Source organism: Diuraphis noxia, unplaced genomic scaffold (genome assembly GCF_037042655.1).
Source record: "Diuraphis noxia isolate RWA-SAM2 unplaced genomic scaffold, SU_Dnox_SAM2 contig0002, whole genome shotgun sequence".
NCBI classification, from domain to species: Eukaryota; Metazoa; Arthropoda; class Insecta; order Hemiptera; family Aphididae; genus Diuraphis; species Diuraphis noxia.
The window spans coordinates 15,379,876-15,401,922 of record NW_028301712.1 but is presented as its reverse complement, the minus strand read 5'-3'; the positions used below and the strand labels follow the sequence as shown (position 1 = coordinate 15,401,922).

Sequence of the window (22,047 nt, the reverse complement as noted above, 5' to 3'; positions counted from 1 at the left end):
AATAGTTCTTGTAAAAACTAAAAACATTACGAATCATAAATCAAGATCATAATTAATAATTATTAATTAACCAGAACCAGAGCGCATTCTGGTAGATGTGATAAATTTGAAGTTGGGCCATCATTTTTTCACACCAGCTGGCGGTCGTGGTTTCTGGCTTTATGCACCTCGGAACTTCGACCATTGCCACACAGCCGTCTGCGGTAGTGCGGTCTGCCACACTGGATAGTGGATAGAGCATTAGAGCAATAGAGCTATGATTTAAAATCTTGAAGCATAGCAGCAGTTCGGGCCCGAAGTCATCACTACGCATGCGCAAAACTGTTTTATGATAAGATATTTCAGATTACTGATGAATACACAAAACACAAGTCACAAATCACTCAAATCAGTAGTCACTAGTCAGTACTCAGTACCCAACCTTGGCTATACTTCAAGATATTTTTAAATCGTAGTAATACCACAGATTATATAAAACATTTTAAATAATATGTGGTAATACTATTATATTTTTAGATCATAATAATATTAATATTATTAATATTATTTTATTTATTCCGTGATAGTGGTGTGGACCGTGTGGTTAATGGTTATATCACAGAATAGATTAAATCTATTCTGTGGTTATATACTTTTATCACAGATAATTATATAATCACTAATCAGCTGTGGTTATATTCCGTGAAATTCTGTAGTATGAAATATGAATCAGTTGATAGACGTCAGACGATAACAACAATTATATACAATAACATTGAACATTGAATAGTGAATATTGAAATGTCTGAAATTTAAGCAATAAGGCATTGTAACAAAAAATTTAAAGTATTCAACTGGCCCACTGAACTATTGCAATCTGGAGTATAGTGTAGACAAATCAGACAAATTAGGTTTTATGAGTATTATAGTCACACAGACATCGAAAATGGGAAATTCATAGAATTGGGATTTGTAATGTAGCATTTGCAATTAATCTCTCTTGTGGTGTTTGAGGGTTAATGCTAGATTCAATTATCTTTAGTGTTTATTTCGATTTTCAATAATCAAACTGATTTTCTGGGTTCACTTTTTCAACACAATTGAATGATTTTTATTGGATAGATTCCAACGTTGTTTTCCACAATGTGCTTGTATCCATCTCTGGTGTTGCAGAATATTTACATTTAAGTTACAGTAACACATCCAAATTGACTGTTAATCTACCGAAGTTAAAATATGTCTTTCGATGATGGAGTGCAAGCAACCAACTGCGATGCGACAAAGTGCAAGTATTCAGCTGTGAAGATGGGCTATTGGCAAGATGATTTCATACAGTATTTTGTTACCGGCTACGAACGTAAAACGCCGGAGATTAATCGAGGATATTATGCTCGTACTAAAGGTGTCGCCATGTTTATGGACAAATTTTTAAAGGTATTTTTTTTTTTATTCTTCAAGAAGATTTCCAAAGAATAATGATCAACTATACTTTATAAGTGCAGTCATCACTTGATTGTTTAATCTAAATACTTTTAATTTTATGTTTTTGTAGAAAACTGGATCAAACTGTCAAATCATTAACCTTGGTGCTGGGTTCGACACTCTCTACTGGAGACTGAAAAATAGTGGAATAACAGTTAACAGTTATATTGAAATTGACTTTGCTTCAGTTACATCAAAAAAATGTTTTTTAATAAAAAAAAATAAAATTTTATTACAGACCATTAGTCCCCACGGTATGTTGACTAATAATTGATGACTATTGGTACAACATTTATTTTTATTAATCTCTAATTATTAATTATATAGAGGGTGAAGTCAAAATCATAGGACCAGATTTACATGCACCTGATTATCACATAATTGGAGCAGATCTTCGAAATCTGACAGAACTAGATAAGAAATTAACTCAAAGTGGCATACAATTTGATGTTCCCACAATGTTTTTAACTGAATGCGTTCTTGTCTATATGGAGCCAGAAAGTTCATCAATGTTATTGCACTGGATTGCTAAGAAGTTTGACGACATTTTTTTTATTAATTATGAACAAGTAAAAAATTGAAGTTCTCTATACCAGCGTTTCCCAAACCATGGGTCGCAAAAATTTTTGTTGGGTACTCGCACTTACGATTGCAGTTATTTTAGCAATTGACAAATACTCATGTTATATTTTATTTCATACTCTATAATTCTATAATCTATACAAAATTAAGCAATTTTCTATTATACTAATTTTTTTTTTATATATATATATTTACTAAGTTATTATTATTCAGTATATTGTATTTGTATTGTATTTTATAAAAAACTCAATGTTAAAATTTAGCTGGGGGTCGCGTACCTAATAAAGATCCAATTTATGGGTTGCTTTTGCAAAAAGTTTGGGAAACGCTGCTCTATACCTAGATAAAATTGTCTATAATGTAAATATTGATTGTTTAGGTTAATATGAATGATAATTTTGGAAGAATCATGCTTGATAACTTACGTAATAGAGGATGTCAGTTAGCTGGTGTTGATGCATGTTTAAGCCCTCAAACCCAAATGGACAGGTATGAGTGAGCATTCAATCATTATTTAAAATAATTAAAAGATATTTATATTTTATTTGTCAAATAGATTTGTAAGAGTTGGTTGGGATAGCGCACGAAGTTGGAATATGATAAATGTATATGAATACTTGCCTGAAGAAGATAAATATCGTATGGAAAGATTAGAAATGCTAGATGAACTGGAACTGCTTCAACAATTGTTACAACACTACTGTATTACAATAGCCTGGAAAGGCATAACCATGGCTGACGTGGATCATTTATAGCAGTTACAGCGGCAGGTTATCAATGACTTAGCTCATAACCTGCATATTGGATGTTGAACAAAATTTCATACATTTATATATTAATATTCAATTACATCTAATTGTTTTTTTTTTTTTTTTTTTTTTAACAATTTATCTCATTATAATACTATGGTGTAATATATAATAAGGTTATATAATTTGATCTTATATTAAATAGTAATAACATAATATTTAGCAGTAATATTAAGTATTCATAATCAATGGTTAAAACTACAATACACAACAATGAAAAATTTTGATAAGCTTGTTTATTTTGAAAAAATAATATAACATACAATTTTAAGTACATACAGTATATTGCAACAAAAAACAAATACACCAAGTTAGAAAAGAATCTTAAAAAAATATATCACAATTATTTGGCTTAATTAATTGTTAAAATGGTTCATTAAATAATACATTTTTTATAAAACAATGTACCTACTTATTTACACCTATTAACTACAAGTAATTGTGTTTGTCTTCCCTATATTTATTTATTTCATTAATTCACTGAACGACAAAACAGTTTATATTCAAATATTTTTGTTAAGGTGTTTAAATATAAGTAGACTGATTAGATATTGTGTAAACTAAGTATCTTTTTTGAATTATATGTTAAGTTTCATAAATAAAAGCTTTGAATATATTATTTGGTATTTACTTGTACATAAAATACAATTTACTACTAACATATATTTTTATTTGTCAATAAATGTTTAAATATTTATTTGCGTTAGTGATTAAAATTTAGGAAGGTTAATATGAAATTCTGTTTGCTTATATATCATAACTAAAGCATTCTAAACAGTATTTTGGAATGTACATACTACCGAGTTTAGGTAAATCTCACATTGTGTTTAAAACCTTAATATTTAACATCATTAATTATTACAAATAATATAAATACTGAAGTATGATTTAAAAATTTTAAGCATAAGACATAATACTCTAATTTTATTTCAAAATGAGATGAAAATAATTGAAAATTAAAAAAAAAAACCTATCTAAATAATTTTTTTTAAAACACTTGAATAAACATCAGTTGTTTTGTACAATATTAGGCTAGTTAACACTTTAAAAACAAATTCGTCATTTAAATTAAATATTTAAATACATAGGTAGAATGTTAAATTATAAACTTCTCATTCATAATTTATCTGAACAGTTTAATAAAACAAAGGTATAAAAAATTTTTTTACATATTTAAAAATTATACTTATTCTAAAGTTACAAAAAGTGGACGGAACACAAATGTTCTGATAAAGGTGAAATCATTGTAAAACGATGTTATGTCTTCCTGCTTTATTTTGATACTTGGACAAAGAAGTTTGTTGTAATTATTAATTTGTTTTAAGAAAACTTTTTATCAACAAGTATATAATTTTAGCATTATTTTAATTAGCAGATTATATTAAATACATTAAAAATAAGAATTTAAATTTGATACACTTATATAAAAATATATTTAGAATCATACATATACTTTGAATTTTAATTCGGTAAGAGTTGTATAACTAAAATATTGAAATTTGAACTAACTGTATGAATATTTAATACATGTTACAACTAATGAAATATTTTTAAATTATAGTAAGAAATACTCTATAATTTATTAGAATTTCAACGCACTATTTATTTTTTCTGTGACTCATAGACACAACTAACGTGGACAATTTTCTATTGTTAGTTAAATAATTAAAGGTGAATTGATCTATTACCAAACACACAAGGAAAAAATATGTATGAATGTTATGAGTATGTAAAATATCACAAACAAAATGAAAAATTATATAAAAGCCAATGTACAAACACAGATATGTTCAAACTTAGTTGTTTAAGATTGATAATAAATCAAATTCATTCTGATACAAAAATGAATGAACTTAGAAAGAAATTTTACGTGTTACGCATGAGTTAGGCAGAAAATAAATAGTTAACTACCATCCTCTTAAATCTAATAATTCAAAATAATTTTAGTTTTTAAGTGACAGTAATGTCAATTAAAAATTGATTAACTCAAGTCTTGACTAACTTTTGAAAAAACTATTTGAGCTGTTATTTTAAATATATAATAACATATATACCTAGTAGAGGACACAATGTATGATACATCAATTTATATTAATTATACACTGGCAATTCTATCGTTAACTGTGTTTAATAACAGGAACTATCTAAATTTTAGTCAATCATAATAAACACTTTCAAGTTTTGGTATATACTAAGAAAACATATATTGTAAAAAATAAAAACTATAGCCAGATTTGAAAATTGCAATAATAATGATCACCATTAATACTTCGTTGTTTAAATTAACCCTTTTATTTTATACTTTGATACATAAATTTTTTTTTAATCCAATAAGAAAAAGTTGATAAATAATAATATTATATTACATAAAAACAATCTTGGATTTTAAATTCATTACTTTAAGGTAAAATGTTTTGAATTAAATTGAGTCACTGAAAACATATAAATCATCAGAATCATTAATTTAATTTAACTTTATAATACAGAACTCATTTTAATTTAATCTTAGTAATTTAACAATTCAATGAAAATATTTGTAGATATTCTAAAAATGTACATATTTGTTTTCAATATGTGCCGTCATAATATTTTTAATTTTTTCAAATTTATATAAACAAATTTTCATTGAGAAAATCTATCAATAATTAAATATAAATATTGCGTACCAATTATTAAAATTAAAAAAAAAAAAACGAAAATTTAACAGTTACATAGTTTGATATATTACAAACAAACTAAATGCATTTTTTTTCTACATTTAACAATTTAACTTTTTGTTATTTCATTTTTAAAAAAAATATTAGCTTGAGTTTATTTTTCACTAAGAATCATTTCCATACTTATTTAGTATTTATTATAATTTTAATATAATTTACTAAAATTATGATATTTGAAATAATAATTGTAATTTTTCTAACTGCAATTTGCTAATAATAGTTACTACAAGATAATAACAAAATCTGTTTACTATATAGTGTATATGATTTCTAGAAAAATAACTTTTGAAACTTAAGTATATTCATTGTTCTAATCATATTGCTATAATTCAATTATCTTAGTGTAAAATAGTAGGAATAAGTGTCTTTTAGCCTCTTATTTTTTTTAAAAAAAATCATTGAACACACATAAGAAAAATAAGCACATTTAAAAAATGAAGGTAGCATTATAAATTACCATACATTTTTTTAGTTACATTAAGACAAGTAGTAACATAATTAAAACAAAAATGAGATCTTAAAATTGTATCTACTTTGAACTTTTTTCTACATTTGTTCTAGTTATATAACAGTTTCTGAATTAACAGAAGCATTACTACGATAAGCTGGTGGAGGTTGATCTGATGGGGCAAAAAAAGTGGAATGAGTGTTAACTTGTCTGGGCCGACCTCGTGCTCCGTGGAAATTTGAGTATGTTGAACGCGCTGATGTTGGACGTTCAGATTCTGTGTCTAAGGCAGGATTTACAATGCCTCTGTTGACATGTCTTAATTCAACTCGACATTCTGGGAACAATGGATGACTTGAATCATTAGATGTTGAAGAATCGTTCAAACCATTATCTAAAAAAAAATTTTAAGTTTATTAAATAATAAATACAGAGGTAATAACACAATTAATAACTATTTATTCACATACTTGAATACTGTTGTTGGATAAGTCTAGAAACAGGATTTTTATGTTTTCGACTAGAATATTGAGAGCTAGATTGTCGTCTAAGATATGGCGGTGGCGCTTGATGTGGAGGAGGTAGAGTACCCCTTGATGTTACACTTCTTCGTTTTACTCGTCTAGGTGTCATGGGTTTAGTATGAGAATTTTGTGGATCTAAATCACCATCTGGTATGAAGTGCCATTAATATAAATAATATTAATTTATAATAAATTTAAAAAAAATACTATTTCAAATGAATTTTACCTTCACTGCCACTGATGGTGCTTATTTCTTCAATTTCATCTCCTCGGCGTGAACTATATTCAATAGAGTATATTGGTGTAATAGTTTTTGGTTGCTTACTCTTGTAGTAAATTCCTAAAAAATAATTAATTTATATTAAACACAGAAAATTTTTTTTTTAAGTGCAATAGAATCTGTAGTGTCAAAAATCAGATCCTTTGTTATATATTGGGAAGACGAACACATTTTACTTTAATCTATGAATTAAAATAATGTCAAACATACATTTGGTTTCTCTTAAGAGGACGCCACACCCGCATGTGTTGTCTCCGTCTTACAAACGTATAGCATAGCAATATCTGTTTAGCGCGGGACAACTTTACTCCCTTTGTATTTATAGTAGAATTACCAAAATTCCACAATGCATAGGTAAGAACTTTATCTGTGTCATACCGTCGTTATTTTTTTGATAACATAAATATAATTAAAGTTATAAGCTTAAGAAAATACATTAATTTTTCATTAAATTACTTAAAATTATTGGTTTGTGCTATCAAAAAAATAACGACGCTATGACACAGATAAAGTTCTTACCTATGCGTTGTGAAATTTTGAAAATTCTATTATAAATATTGAGGGAGAAAAGTTGTCCCGCGCTTAACAGATTTTGCCATATTATACGTTTGTAAGACGGAGACAACACATGCGGGTGTGGCGTCCTCTTAAACGAATATCATTTATAACTATTAATTTCCAATAGTTAACAGGTTTTTAATTTTTAATAATTAATTTACTTAATAATTATCACATTTTATGATTAAAATTAACCATTACCCAACATTTTTAATTAAAATCTTAACACAATTTTTTTTGAACGATGGAACTTATCTTGAACGAACAAAATCGTGTATTATAGCCTATAGGTACTAAAAAATATTATTGTTCTTTTATTTTACCATGGAACATAACCTAGAATAATGCGGAATATAAAATGTAGACACTTATTGGTGTTCTGAATGATTATGTACATTAATAAAATGGTAAATTTATAATTATCAGATTAAATAAGTTAACAAGAATTAAAAAAAAAAAAATATGTTTAAATTGTATAATAGGTTAATTCACGCTAATATGTATTAAAAAACAACAAAATTATATTGGAAATGTAGAGGAAAAACTTGCCATGTGGGTCAGAGAAAGGAAATAAATGGTGTAATGGTATTCTCTAAGACAATCACATTATTTCTTAACAGAATGTGAGAATATTCTATTAATTATAACTTAGATTAAAATTAAAAAGTTAGATAGTCCATTTTTAATATTTTAGCTGCTGTTACCAAAATAAAATATGAAGCATACATGAGATTAAATGCATGTGTAAGTTACAATGAATGTGTGTATAGCGCTAATGCAATTAAAAATGTCATACGCATAATCTAAAAATAAAATTTGCATATTATTAATTATTATCATGTTTAATTTTTCTGATTTATAGGTATATAATAAACATACCTTCATCTCTAGATTTTGAGCAACATGATACATACAAGCTGCAAAGAATACCAAAAACCTAGAAAAAAAGAAAAGTTAATGTTGGAAAAATATAATTAAATATTGCATTAATAAAAACTTACAGCAAAAAGTATTTGTAAGGACGCTTGAGCAGTTTCAATTTTTTGATAATCCATAACACATCCAGTGATCAAATCTGGTCTAACTGGCTTGATAGCATCTTCTTCAATGCCTGTGTGATTTGGATAAAAGAATACTCTGCAACCAGGACCATTAGATTCCCACCAACTAACACTATTTGCACCAAGACTCATCACATCAAAACCCTATAATATAATAGGTAATAAATCATTTTTTTCAAATTGAAATGACTGTAGACATTTTATAACATCAAAAACAAACAATCTAAGATTTTTATTTTATTATTGCAAAATTAAACTTTATTGGTAACATACTTACATCACTAAAAATTGAAAATTCCAAATAATATAAAACTACAAATATATTCCAAATACACCAAACAATACTCCATGCTGAATACTATAATAAAATAAGTAATAAATCAAAAGGGCCAACTAATAACTAATAAAATTATAATGTAATCTACATTTTATCAAGCATCAATAAAATGTGACATACCGATAATAAGTATAATACATCTGATTGCAGTACACCAAATATTCCAAAAATAATAAACAAAAGTTCAAAAAAATTTGCTAATACTGATCCCCACATAAATCCGAGAAAATCAAATGCTTGTCTTGCTCCAACTGAAACCTGCAAATGATAAATTATATATTAATTAGTGAAATATTTATTTTTTTCATATAAATAAATAATTGGTACTTTTCTGTTATCCCTACTACCGCAACTCTCAATTCTGTTATCTCGACTACCTTGCTGATGCTGCGACAAACTCAATTCTGTCGTTTCGACTACCATAGTACTATCCATATAGTTCCTATTTTAATACATAATACACATCATGAATTACCATTTAAGAAATAATGTATATTAGTATAACATTTATTATTAGCAATCACATAAATAATCACAGTAGAGTTATTATATATAAAACAAAAAGTCATCAAAATTATCAATAAAACGTCAAGCGGTAGTCGCGGCATCGAGTGGTAGTCGTGGCATCGAGCGGTAGTAGGGATAACAGAAAAGTACCAAATTATCTTAAGAATTGTGGAATTCTGAAATAAATAGATGTATATTTGAGTAATCATAAAAGGTCCATGTCATTAATTATAAAATAAATAGTATACCTAATAGTTTACATTAGTATATACTTCAATTAATAATACATAAGAATAAAAGTGGCAATATTTGCATGAGACAAAAAAAGGCTAAAAAAAAAGAATCGCCCTTATTATTTCTGATGTCGTAACATTGGGATAGTCTTTAATAAACATATAGGTATATTATATTAAGGTTGTTCAGTATGTCATTTATAAATTTGGAAGTTAGAAATCATTCACTATGAACATGATTTCAAACTAAAAATCTGTAAATGTGTCATGCTGATGTAGTGATTATATATATTATGAACTTTAACAATGTAAATCAAAAAATGCAGCATACAACATACATGTAATTGTGAAGAGGGACTTAGTCAATAATGATGGCCGAGATATCACAAACAAGATGGAAATGGATATTACATCTGTAATTTCCAAATTGTTCAATGCTTATTATATTTTATAGATTACTAACATTGATACCTAACACATTTTATGATTACCATAGACATTAATAGTACCTACTTCATACTTGCTATAACTATAGTAATACATTTATATAAGTAGGTACTTATTTATTTAAAGACCAGAAGTGTTTCACTTTACTTAGCACAATATACCAATATTATAAATAACTTACTAACACAAAGGATACAAGACTGACATGAAACATTTTATATTACTGTAATAACAACATAATTGTATCACATAAATGCATGTGTATAAGCCAACAGAAATCTTCCTAGCGGATATAATTACCATTTGAAACAGGAAAATGGTGAGCAACAAATATTTACAAAATTCCATGAAATTAATGTATGCGTTCGAGGCTACGGTAAATTACTACGTTTTACAATCAATTTCCCGTTGTGGAGAGCAGGCGTCATCTTCAGTAGCATCATCACGACCAGCTAAGCGTTCCATTGTTATTAGTCAATCGTACTTCCGGTTAGATGACAACGATGATGATACCTGTGTACGAATATCGCGATTGAAAAGACAATGCCAAATGGCAAATTCACAGTCCTACAGTCGAACCCGATGTACCGATGTCCGTCTGAAGTCGAGACACTGGTCCATACGAGTAAATTACTAAATGGTAAATTGATTGATCGAACAGCGGCTGACGAAGATAATAATAACACCAACCTATTACCTAAACATAAACGAATGTATTGCGTTTTGCGTATTATGATTAAATATTTTACTCGATAATTTACTGTATCAAGAGCGACTGTGTTGTGTGAGTCAGTACGAATCTCGCGAAACACGATATTAAAATAACGAACAGACGTGTGGAGAGTGGGGATATGCATGCGCAATGCACTTATACGAGTACATGGCTGGAGGACAGGACAGGACAGGACAGGTGGCAGGTGCGTTACAATTTTCAGGATGTGATTACATTATTAAATACAACAACTTGTCGTTGTAATGGCCAGTGGGTAGTTGGTACACAGCACCACTCACTACCGTCTAGACCAGAGGTTCCCAAACTGTGCGCCGCGATGTGTTGTCACTTTGTCAGGGGAGCCGCGGCTGTGCCTCATTGCCGACCATGTTATATGGTCTAAAAATAAACAACGATATTTTACGACGACGAACACGGTTAGAAAAAAACCCACGGAAAAAAAGCCCAAGAAAATTAAAGTGCAATCATTGTAAATTGTAATATTTTATAAAATATTGTTGATTGTTGATTATACAATGGATTTACAATCATATAATATTTTTATTTCTGTGATAGAAATATAGAATTATACATTTTTAACAAAACATAAGAACAAAATATTCACGTTTCTGGACTTGTGGTAACATAATAATATAGATTGTATTGTTAATTATCACACGTACAAATCAAGTGTTGAATTAACAACAAAACACTTATTAAGGCCATTAAGGGTTAATTAATAATAATTTACTTGGATTAATTTAACTCATTTATTAATACAATTATTAGAATCAATATTTAATACAAAATGATTTTGACATTATAGCTATTTTAAATATAACTTATTTAGGTTGAAGGGTTGAACTATAAAGTTAATTCAGCTACACGCTGGTGTTACCTTTAACTACCCAAATCACATGATTTACTTGTAAGTTAACTTAGCTGTACAATAATGATAATTACTATAAAAAGCTAAGTTAAAACAATACAAAATTTAACTTAAGTTAAAAAGTTTAAAAAAATTAATTAAATACTATGTATATTATTTAAAATATGTATCTATATATAAATGTAAATACATTATGTATAATATATTTTTTTGGGCTTTTTTTCCGTGGGTTATTTTTCCGGGGTGTATTTTTTAGTTTGGGTTTTTTTTGAGGGGGGGGGGGGGGGGTTCCGTGGCCATTTTTTCCGCGATTCAATTATTTTATTTGATGAAGATAAACGACTGTTCGTGTCTGCCGTCTGGTGAAATACAATTTCTGCGTTAGACGTTAGTAGTACACTACTACACTAGTACCTACCTATTTAGTATTTCTTACCTTATACACTTCGGTATTAGTCTTGGTATGGTATAATATTTTGTTCAAGTTTCTTAAGAATATATATTTAGTAAGTTCTGTGATTTTCTTTAAGATGTGACTTTGTTCTGTGTTTAATTATTATGGATCGATTTTTATTTAATTGTTTTCTACAAATAAACTATGTCTAATTTATACTTTACCTAATAAAGTTAAAATTAAATATTTCAGGGTATATAATTATATAAAATAAATATTTCCATATTATCTATTGAAAATTATACATGTTTATTATTTTATCTATTTTATTTGAAAAAGGTCATACATTTTATTAAGGGCACTATGAGCAAACTTCAGTTCTAAAAGGGCGCCACAAGTATGAAAAGTTTGGGAACCTCTGGTCTAGACAGTGTTTACAGCAGCTGCAGCTGCAGGCTCGTCCGCTCGGTACACTTGTTTGTTTGTTTTGTAGTTTTGTTAACGAATGGATCAGGGGGGTATAACTCTATACGGTGGGTCTGATATACACTTTTAAGACACGCGCCATACCAACGTAATATATGTCGCGTACAATTATAAATATTTGCGTGACGGGTCACTCTGTTTTTGCCGTTCCAGCACTCGGCAGTAATTTTGTTTACATCTAGTGACGCGTCATCGAGTATCGACATAACCACATAACGCAACGCCATAACGGTTTTACTAATTTTTCAAAACTGTTCCGTTTTAACGATTTTCAATTTAACTTGCTTTTGTTTTTAATTGTTAAATTAATAGTTTTGGTGAATAATTGTTACTGTTTCGCCATGCCGTCAAATAGTTGTGTTGTGATTGGTTGTGACACCAAATACACTGACAAAACTGTTCTTCGTCATAGGTTTCCAAAAGAAAAAAACACATTTGACGCTTGGGTGAAGAGATCAGGAAATAACAAATTATTAAATAAACCAATTGACATAGTTTATAAATCTTTTGTTATGTGTGATAAGCATTTTGAAGAAACTTGTAAAAGTCCTGGATTTAAAAAGTTGATTACTAATTCATTGCCAACTCTGAATTTACCAGGTAAATATATTATTTTAAGTTTATATAATATGTTGAAATTTTCAATATTTTGTAATATTTGTTTTTTTGTTTATATGTTCTATAGTGATATATGTTTTGTCAGCCTAAATGTTCTTACTTCTTAGTTATTCCTATAACTTAAGATAATAAGATATCTACGTATTGGGTGCATATAGCCAATACTTGACATCAGTTTTAATCAAACGGTTGAAATCAAGTATTGGTTGTATCAAAAAGTTTAAATTACATTTCTATGGTTTGACAATTTATCTAATCAATGAAAAATTATCCAACCATACGAAAAAAAAAACTTTTTTTGTACGTAAGTACAATTTTTGTCATGTATAAACACCGTCAACTGTAATATGGTGCAATTATGCATAAATATTATAAACACTAAAAAATGGTTTTGTTGATATTTTGCTTCACCTTAGTGAGTGAGTTTTTTTATTTATTTATTTTAAAATGTTTTGGAATATTGCATGCTATTACTAGTTTGTTTACATGTTATATAATAGCATTGATAATGAGTACCGTTTGCAATAACCATAATCAATAGAGAATGCCTTTAGTGACTGTAGTGCATGAGCATGAGTTGATTATTTAAAAAAAAAATGTAGTGCATGATATTTTGCTATTAAGTTTATTGTTGGTGTAAAAATGTACACTTGTTTCTTTTTATTTTGATATTGCAGCACATTATTAATTAAAGGTAAATTTGGATTTAGGTATAATTGAAGAAGACATGATTAATATAGTAGACAATCTTGAAGACTCTATGGCAATGAACATCAGTATTGATAAAAGTAAAAACTTTTTTTAATATTCAAATTATTGTTTTAGTTAAATTATCTAACACAATTTTTACTATCATTTTAGGTATAACTATGGCAGCATTTAGAGATCCTGAAGATTCTTATGCCATGGATATTAGTTTAGTTGGAATAAGTGAAAGTGAAATACCCAATTCAAATCCAAGTGTATCTGATACCATGGATATTAGTTTAGTTGGAATAAGTGAAAGTGAAATACCCAATTCAAATCCAAGTGTATCTGATGAACCTAGAAATGAAGGTAACTATAAATGGGTTGAATGTTTTTTTGTTTTATTATTAATCAAATTTTGATTTTAGTTATCAGTACAGATGTTTTATCGTGTCAATCTAAACAAATCAGAAAAAAAAACAAAGTTAAGGGTTTGTTGGTAGAGATGAACATGTGTAGAAAATCACAATTGACTCCAAGAAAAAGTCTTCTTTATGATGCTGTCAAAATCTATAGACAAAAAAATTTAGTTGTACACAAACGATACACAGAAACTAGAACTCGACTAAAAATGGCTGATAAATTTATAAATACTAATAAAAAGTCTTTATGTGGACTAAACCAGTTCACTAGACAATTTATTGAGTCTCAAATTAGAATGCAACCACAGAAGCCGCGTGGAAGACGTTTCACAGTAGATGATAAAGTGTTTGCCCTGTCTCTGTTCAAGCAGAGTGGAAAAGCGTATAAAACACTTTCAAAGGTCTTCGCTCTTCCTTCCCGGAAATCAATTATGGATTTATTGAATAAAATACCGTTTGATACAGGAATCAATAAAAGGATATTTGATCATTTGAAAACTGCAGTAAAGAAATTGAAAAATAAGCTAGATCGTTATTGTTCAGTCATTTTTGATGAAATCTCAATTTCTTCATCATTGCAATTTACTGAAAAAAATGGAAAAGTTATTGGATTTGAAGACCTAGGTAACAATAATTGTTTACCAAATTTTTCTGATAAAGCACTTGTTTTTATGGTGAGAGGAATCAGAAAAAAGTTTAAACAACCAGTTGCTTTTTATTTGACCAATAGCAGCATGAACAGTCTTAATTTATCAACTATACTTAAAGATGTTATTAAAGCAGTGCAGTCAACAGGCCTTACTGTAATTTCTACAGTTTGTGATCAAGCCCCATCCAATGTTGCTGCTATCAATCGGTTAATAAAAGAAACTAAAGATACTTCTAATCTTAAAGCAGTGGAAAAAAATGATACATTTGGTTTCCAAATTGGTGGTCAAGAAATAATTCCACTTTTTGATGTCCCACATTTGCTAAAAGGTCTGCGGAATAATCTTATAACTAAAGACTTAAATTTCACATATGAAAATAAACAGAGAAAAGCATCGTGGAAACATATTATTCAATTTTATGAATTTGATAAAGACCAAAGTACAGAGGGAGACCGTCTTGTACCTAAGCTTTCTGACTCTCATGTTTATCCAGAAAAAATTAAAAAAATGAAGGTATCAATTGCAGCCCAAGTCTTCAGTCAGCGTGTTGGAGCAATCATGAAGAGAATGGCCTTAATGACAAACAACTCTAACTTCACTGGTAAGCTATATATATATTTGTAACAAACCATTTAAAAACATGAAACAATATTATTTTCAACTTATGTTATTGCTTGAACAATTAATGTTATTTTTCATTTTATACAGTACTTATAGTTTTTATTAATTGTTATAGAATACAAAGGCATTGACTCTGGGGCAGAAGATACTGGCCAATTATGCCTATTTATTGACAACCTTTTTGACAGTGCCAACGGAAATGTGATCAAGCCTAGCCCAGGTAAAGAGCTTAGTAGTGCAGTAACATTAAATTCACCTCATTGGAAGTTTTGGCCAAAATGTCTTGATGTCCTAAGTACCATGAAGTATGAAACAAATAAATCAATTCCATCAGTTTCAAATTGGACAAGAACTATTAAAGGAATGCAGTTAATTTGTAAAAGACTATTGAAAGATGGTTTCAAGTATGTTTTACTTAGAAATTTCAACCAGGACCCTATTGAAAACTTTTTTGGTTCAATAAGAAGTCATGGAATACGAAATATTAACCCAACCCCTGCGAACTTCATTTCTTCTTTTAAAGCTCTTGTTATTAATAATTTTACATCTAATCATTCCGTTGGTGCAAACTGTGAAGACGACGACTGCGATGGAGTCTTAGATAATTTAAAAGAATTTTTATTCAATGAAATACCAATTGAATCTGTTGTTGAAGAAGCTGATTGTAATGACCAATTACAAACTACTTTAGTGTCAATGCCACCCAATAACGATAATATTATAACCTCTGGCAGTAGAGCTTATGTTAGTGGGTGGATTATTAAAAAAGTAAAGCAATTGACTAAAAATTGTTCTACCTGCATTTCAAAACTTTGTGCTACTTATCCTTTGGATGAACATTTTTTAATTCAAGAACGCCAATATTCACAATGTCACTTATTTTACCCGGATAAAGAAACAATAGATGTGTACAGTTTGATAATAAATCTGTTTAATTCTAATTTCCATAAGTATGTATATAAAAATAATGCATTTGGTGAATTGTATTCATTTGTGTTTCTCAGAATGTGCCTATCCAAAATTTAGTTTGCAGTGAACATGATTTATTTAAAATTTTTCTCAAAACAGCTTGTAAACTATTAATTTATTCCTATGTAAACCATATAAATCGTATTTTGAGTAAAGGAGAAAAAAACAACTGCACTTCTGATCCTATAAAACTTGCTGCTATTTCTTATCATGATAAATATTCAAAAAAAAAAAGGGTTTTGTTACGGCAAAATGTTAATTATGTATAGACAAAATTATTGCATTAATTTACCTTTAGCAAATACCTCTGTATTAAATTAATTGTATTTTATGATAACAATGACACAATGTAAAAAAATAGTAAATAATTAATTGTATTTTGAACTAATATTTTGATGTTTTTAATTAAATATTTACGTAGATATTATTATGTATAAATCTATAACCCTGACAAAAATTATGTTTGTACTTTGTAAATAATTGTATATATTCTAATATTTTATGACAAAAATTATGTTTGTACTATGTAAATAATTGTATACATTTTATGTTTTATGACTTAATAAATATTTATTGACATAATGAATTTAGTATATTATTTTATTTTATTTAGAATATTTGAAAATTTTATTCTTAATTTTTAAAATAATTTCGATAGCAATTATATCGATACAATAGTATAAATATCGATATTCTATCAGTAATATCGATGGTTGACAATCGATTGTTTAGTAATTAAGACAACCGTCGGGAGCGCTAGTATCGAACTTAGTATCAAAACGTTTCACGGGAGTCGCCTTTCTATTTAATCTCTTTTCTATGGAATGGATCTTCACCATAGATATTAAAGATCTTCACGGGAAAAAACCATAGATAATATATACATTATCTATGGCTGACATACCTGTTTATTTTATCATGGTTTGAACGTTTGAAGTGTTTCTGTCGTACTGCTGTACAGTATGTTCATTATTGAGCAAGTATAACCATAGAAAAGAATAACTGAGTATAACTGTTATTATATTAAATCAATTAGAATAGGTATGGTTTTAAAATATAATTTATAGAGACAAAATTGTCAATAATGTACTTTTAATTTATTATTTAAATTAATCAACATTTAAGCACAAAATTCTTTTAAAGTATACATTATATAAAATTACTTTCTACAGTAAATTATACATGTTAAAAAATATTAAATCACAAATTAGTTAGTATAATTATATATAGTGTGTATAAATAATATGCAAATTGTAAAAATAATGTATAATTGTGTAAATATAAACATTAGTCAATAGTCTTTGTTAAGTAAAAAAATAAAATAATATTATTTAAATGTAAGAGTGGTCAAACTTAGATTTGCTTATGTTAATTATTTCATCAGTGCAATCTTTTAAAGATTTTTTGATAATTATTCCTTAGCAGAGGACATAGTAGTCGTTTCCAATTTTTTTTTTACATAAAACGCGCATATATAAAATTCATCTGAATTTTTTTTAAACTCAAGTCTATTTTTAGCTAATATATCAAGTATTCTTTTAGAGCATTATTCTGGTCTTCGTTATTTAAATTTGATCGATTGCACATTCCTGCAAATATCTTCTCTATTTTATTTTTTATTTTACTGTTATTATAATCATCAGTGTTATTTGTAATATTCATTAAGCCACGATATATCACTAATGGTTAATTAACTGGTGTCATTACAGTGTCGATACCTCTATACCATAGAAAAAAAAAAAAAAGGAACTTTTGATTCAAAGTTTAATATTTGGTTTGGTTAAAGTGGCCAGATAATAATTCTATAAAAGCGGGACAAGTATTTAAAAGGAACCAGAGGCTACTTATATATCAAAATGAAGTATATTACTTTATATTACGATAACAATAATGTAAAGCCGGGATCCGGCATCAATTACTATTTTAGACCGTTCTGTGACGTTTTATCGATTACTCGTTTCATGCAGCGTGTAAGAAAACATTTACAACCTCTTAATTATTGATTATTTGATTATTCTCATTACGGCGTTTAAAAACATATTTGAGGAACACAACTGGTAAAAATCGGTTGAACGGCTTAGCAGTTATGAATATTCATCGGGATTTAGTCGTAACCACAGACGAAAAAATTGATACTCCAGCTTTAAAAAATAGACGCATTAAATAAACTAAATTAAAATTTATTTTAGATTCTGAGCGGAGCGATGAATGTATTGATTTTACCATGATGTGTGTTTTTATTTTTTGTGTCTGTCATCACGTTTTGGGGCAGTAAAAATGCTTCGATTTTTGACTTCAGTACCTCGTTCGATTAAAAAGTGAAATAATCTTATTTTTATATATATTCTCATTTTTCGACAAAATCGATTTTGGTTTTTGATGTAACTTTAAAACGAACGACCATAGATACATGCAATTTTCACCGAATATTTATATAAGTATATTCTATCCACCATGCAATTTTCAAAAAATTTCGACTTAAGTTGAACTATTCATAGGCATTTGAAATTTTCGATCATTATTATAGTTTTTTTAAAATTAATATCGATAGCAAATTTATTTGTTAGGCAGAAAAGCTTGAAAATTTAATACAAGGCTCTTAACATATTATTACAATAGCAGTAGAAAAATAAAATAAATTCATAGTCACAATTTTTTTTTTATAAGCATTCAAAGTTTTAACTTTGACAAAATACGTAAAAATCACGAAAATTCACAAATTATTTTAAGCTTTAAGCTAGAAATTCATAAAAAAATTTCTTTTTAAATCTAAGATTTCAAAATTTAATACAAGATTCCTTACAAGTTTTTCAATCTTTATCACAAATAAAAAGTCCACCGGAAATTCAAATTAAATTTTTATGAGCATTTGAAATTTAAATTTATACAACATTGGATTTCCACTGGATTTCCACTGGATTTCACATTTAGCGTGATTTTCTTATTTTGGTGTAACTCTAAAAGTCTATAACAAATGACCGCAGATTCTTGAAATTTTCACTGAATGTTTATATAGATATTTCATATATTTGATAACATTTTCAAAATATTTAGATTTGTTTTGAGCTGTTAACTGACATTTTAATTTTTCAACTTTTTTAGTTTTTTTTTCTATAAATATCGATAAAAAATTATTTGTTCGGTAGAAAATAAGCTTGAAAATTTAATACAATGCTTCTAACACATTTTAACAATAGCAGTTGAAAAATAAAATAAATTCATGGTCACAATTTTTTTTTACAAGGATTCAAAGTTTGAATTTTGACAACATGTAAAAATCACGAAAATCACGAAAATTCGCAAATTATTTCAAACTAGAAATTTATTCATAAAAAATTTTCTTTTTAAATCTAAGGTTTGAAAATTTTTAATAATCTATAATATATCCTAGACAGATAAACCGTCTTCGCTCAGAATCGTTTTTCGTATACAATGATATAATTATATCATTGGATTCAAATTTAATTCCATCCATTACAGTAACCTTCTTGTAACCTACTGTACAGCAAAGCGACATCCACGACTTACCCGCCTTTTTTTATTTTTTTTATTAATTATAATAATATGTATGTGAAAAATTTAAAATTTAAATATACCTACGTAAAGTTATCAATTTTGTGTGTATAATTTTCAATTAATTTTGAAAAAAACCGGGGGGGGGGGCCTTAGAAATATCCAGCTACGCGCCTGTACACAAGTAACATTAAAAGTAATATAATAATAATAATAATAATAGTATATTTTATTATTTATGAGAATGGTATTTATCATTTGATGTAATAGCTTTTGAGCAATATAGGAGAATTTTTTCAAAAAATTATAAAATTCTGAACAATTAGGGTCGAAAAGTATAAGTCGGTACAGTTTTCTGTCCCGCTTTGATCATAATATTTAGCGGGACACCTACTTGAAAATCGGTACTGTCCCGCCAAAATCGGGACGTCTGGTCACTTTAGGTTTGGTTCACTTGGTGTTGTAGTCAGTGTGGCGGCGTGAATAACTATTTTTTTAATTTAGGTGGTGGTGGTTAACCACTAGCGACTAGCTTCTATATTTGCCTCATGAAATAAAATAGTTCACGCCGCCACTGGTTGTAGTGTATGTATGAATGTGTTTACAAATGTTATAGTTAATAACATTATTCAAGCCAGTACATTAGTAAGAATGTATACAAATATGACACATATCACAGCGTATACCACATTCAAAACTACATGATGAGTAACTCTTTTCCACTTTATATTTAATATTATTATCTTTTTCAGAACTTACTAACCAATAATTGTACTACTATATTTGATGGGCATACATACCCAGTTTTTACAGACCCTCCACGTTTTGAACTTTTTTTACCCTATTTTATTACCTAAGTATTTAATATCATTGATATTTATTTTTTTACATATTGTATGAATTAATTTAAATTTCTTACATTATTAGTAGTCCTTGAATTAAAAGATCTTTGACAAAAGTAGTATATATATATTCTTTATCTCTACTATGTTTTTGAGATGTTTGTTTTACATACTGGCACCCTTCCTTCGACACCAAATTTCCATTTATTAAATTCTTTTAGAATTATCTTAGTAGCATCAATGCTCACAATAGATCTTATTGCCAGTGGCGTACGCAGAATTTTTAATGGTGGGGGGGGGGGTTACCATATTATTACCATACGATTTTTTCATAACGACGTACTTGCGTACTAAAAAGTAAATGTACAATGTGAGTAAACAAAATCATTATTCATATTTTATTTGGTGGGGAACCCCCCTACCCGGTACTCCACTGCTTATTGCATCTATATTGTACCTATATTGTATCCCTTGTTTATGTTAATTATATTAAATTGCTGATAATTGTTGTGTGCTGAACTAAATAAGGAACTAAATTTTATTCCGTAAATTAATTAATATTAATAATAAAGTTATATATAAAATTAATTGAATACAATACAATTATAGTACCTATATTAAATTCAACTCATAGGATTCGCCAAAGTCTAAAATACCAACAGAATTCAAGCCTCTCAATAATTATACAAATGCTATCATAAATGAGCAAACCACCATAATTACAATCATAATTTTTATATTTTCATATTTTTTGTACCAATAATATATTATTTAAAAAACGTGCAAATAATATAATAACTAAGTTATAATAGTAGATATAGGTATATACTAAATAAGAAAATAAATAAATATTCCATTTGTTATTAAATATAATAACTGCACTGTAAATATTTAAATTTAAATTATTATTTATTTTATTTTGCCCCCGCCGTCATTAACTCGTAATCTGTCTATGACAAATTAAAATATTAAATAAATCACGGCGCATTTAATCACCATAACATTTGATAAGTACAATATTGATAAGACTAACTAATGACGGTCATGGATCCGGAGTTTTTTTTCTGCGAATATCCATTCGTGTTTTGTTGTTGTTGATTACTCTGCTTACCCCTTTGTCCATTGATTTCCAAGTCTATAATAAATTAATAAGTATAATAATGATCATATCATTAGAACATGGTCATATCACAGATTATATAAAAAAATGTATTGTAATTATTATTATTAATATTTTATATAATCTATTCTGTGATATTAACCCCGTGGGCACGGTTTAA

The 22,047-nt window shown here is 27.8% G+C and overlaps 2 protein-coding genes across 6 annotated transcripts; one reads left to right on the top strand and one right to left on the bottom strand.

Moving 5' to 3' along the window:
• The first annotated feature begins 596 nt into the window (after window positions 1-596).
• Window positions 597-3,082, top strand: LOC107163947 (leucine carboxyl methyltransferase 1). The gene is made up of 5 exons (XM_015511595.2): window positions 597-1,413; window positions 1,532-1,715; window positions 1,789-2,030; window positions 2,423-2,532; window positions 2,600-3,082. Exons 1-5 carry the CDS (start codon window positions 1,216-1,218, stop codon window positions 2,796-2,798), a joined length of 933 nt encoding a protein of 310 aa, XP_015367081.2. The 5' UTR covers window positions 597-1,215; the 3' UTR covers window positions 2,799-3,082.
• An 889-nt stretch (window positions 3,083-3,971) lies between these two features.
• LOC107163954 (sodium/potassium-transporting ATPase subunit beta-1-interacting protein) lies at window positions 3,972-10,910 on the bottom strand. Of its 5 annotated transcripts, none has more exons than XM_089218687.1 (9): window positions 10,536-10,910; window positions 10,265-10,477; window positions 8,898-9,035; window positions 8,718-8,798; window positions 8,381-8,584; window positions 8,259-8,316; window positions 6,768-6,881; window positions 6,488-6,688; window positions 3,972-6,411 (listed from the first exon to the last, which is right to left on the bottom strand). In XM_089218687.1, exons 2-9 carry the CDS (start codon window positions 10,310-10,312, stop codon window positions 6,131-6,133), a joined length of 1,125 nt encoding a protein of 374 aa, XP_089074813.1. In that variant the 5' UTR covers window positions 10,313-10,477; window positions 10,536-10,910; the 3' UTR covers window positions 3,972-6,130. The 5 variants fall into 5 exon arrangements, with proteins under 5 accessions (XP_089074813.1, XP_015367091.1, XP_015367090.1 ...); XM_015511605.2 differs by having other exon boundaries at window positions 10,662-10,910; XM_015511604.2 differs by having other exon boundaries at window positions 10,265-10,661; window positions 10,726-10,910.
• Window positions 10,911-22,047: the final 11,137 nt, after the last annotated feature.

What these genes read in the sequence shown, in the direction of transcription:
- LOC107163947 (XM_015511595.2), top strand. Translation starts at nt 1,216, where the DNA reads ATGTCTTTCGATGATGGAGTGCAAGCAACCAACTGCGATGCGACAAAG. An exon ending in ACAGACCATTAGTCCCCACG is followed by an intron (nt 1,716 to 1,788) that starts GTATGTTGACTA and finishes TTAATTATATAG; the next exon opens with AGGGTGAAGTCAAAATCATA. An exon ending in CCTCAAACCCAAATGGACAG is followed by an intron (nt 2,533 to 2,599) that starts GTATGAGTGAGC and finishes TTTGTCAAATAG; the next exon opens with ATTTGTAAGAGTTGGTTGGG.
- LOC107163954 (XM_015511602.2), bottom strand. Translation starts at nt 9,212, where the DNA reads ATGGATAGTACTATGGTAGTCGAAACGACAGAATTGAGTTTGTCGCAG. An exon ending in GTAGTAGGGATAACAGAAAA is followed by an intron (nt 9,036 to 9,104) that starts GTACCAATTATT and finishes TATCATTTGCAG; the next exon opens with GTTTCAGTTGGAGCAAGACA. An exon ending in CCTTACAAATACTTTTTGCT is followed by an intron (nt 8,317 to 8,380) that starts GTAAGTTTTTAT and finishes CTTTTTTTCTAG; the next exon opens with GTTTTTGGTATTCTTTGCAG.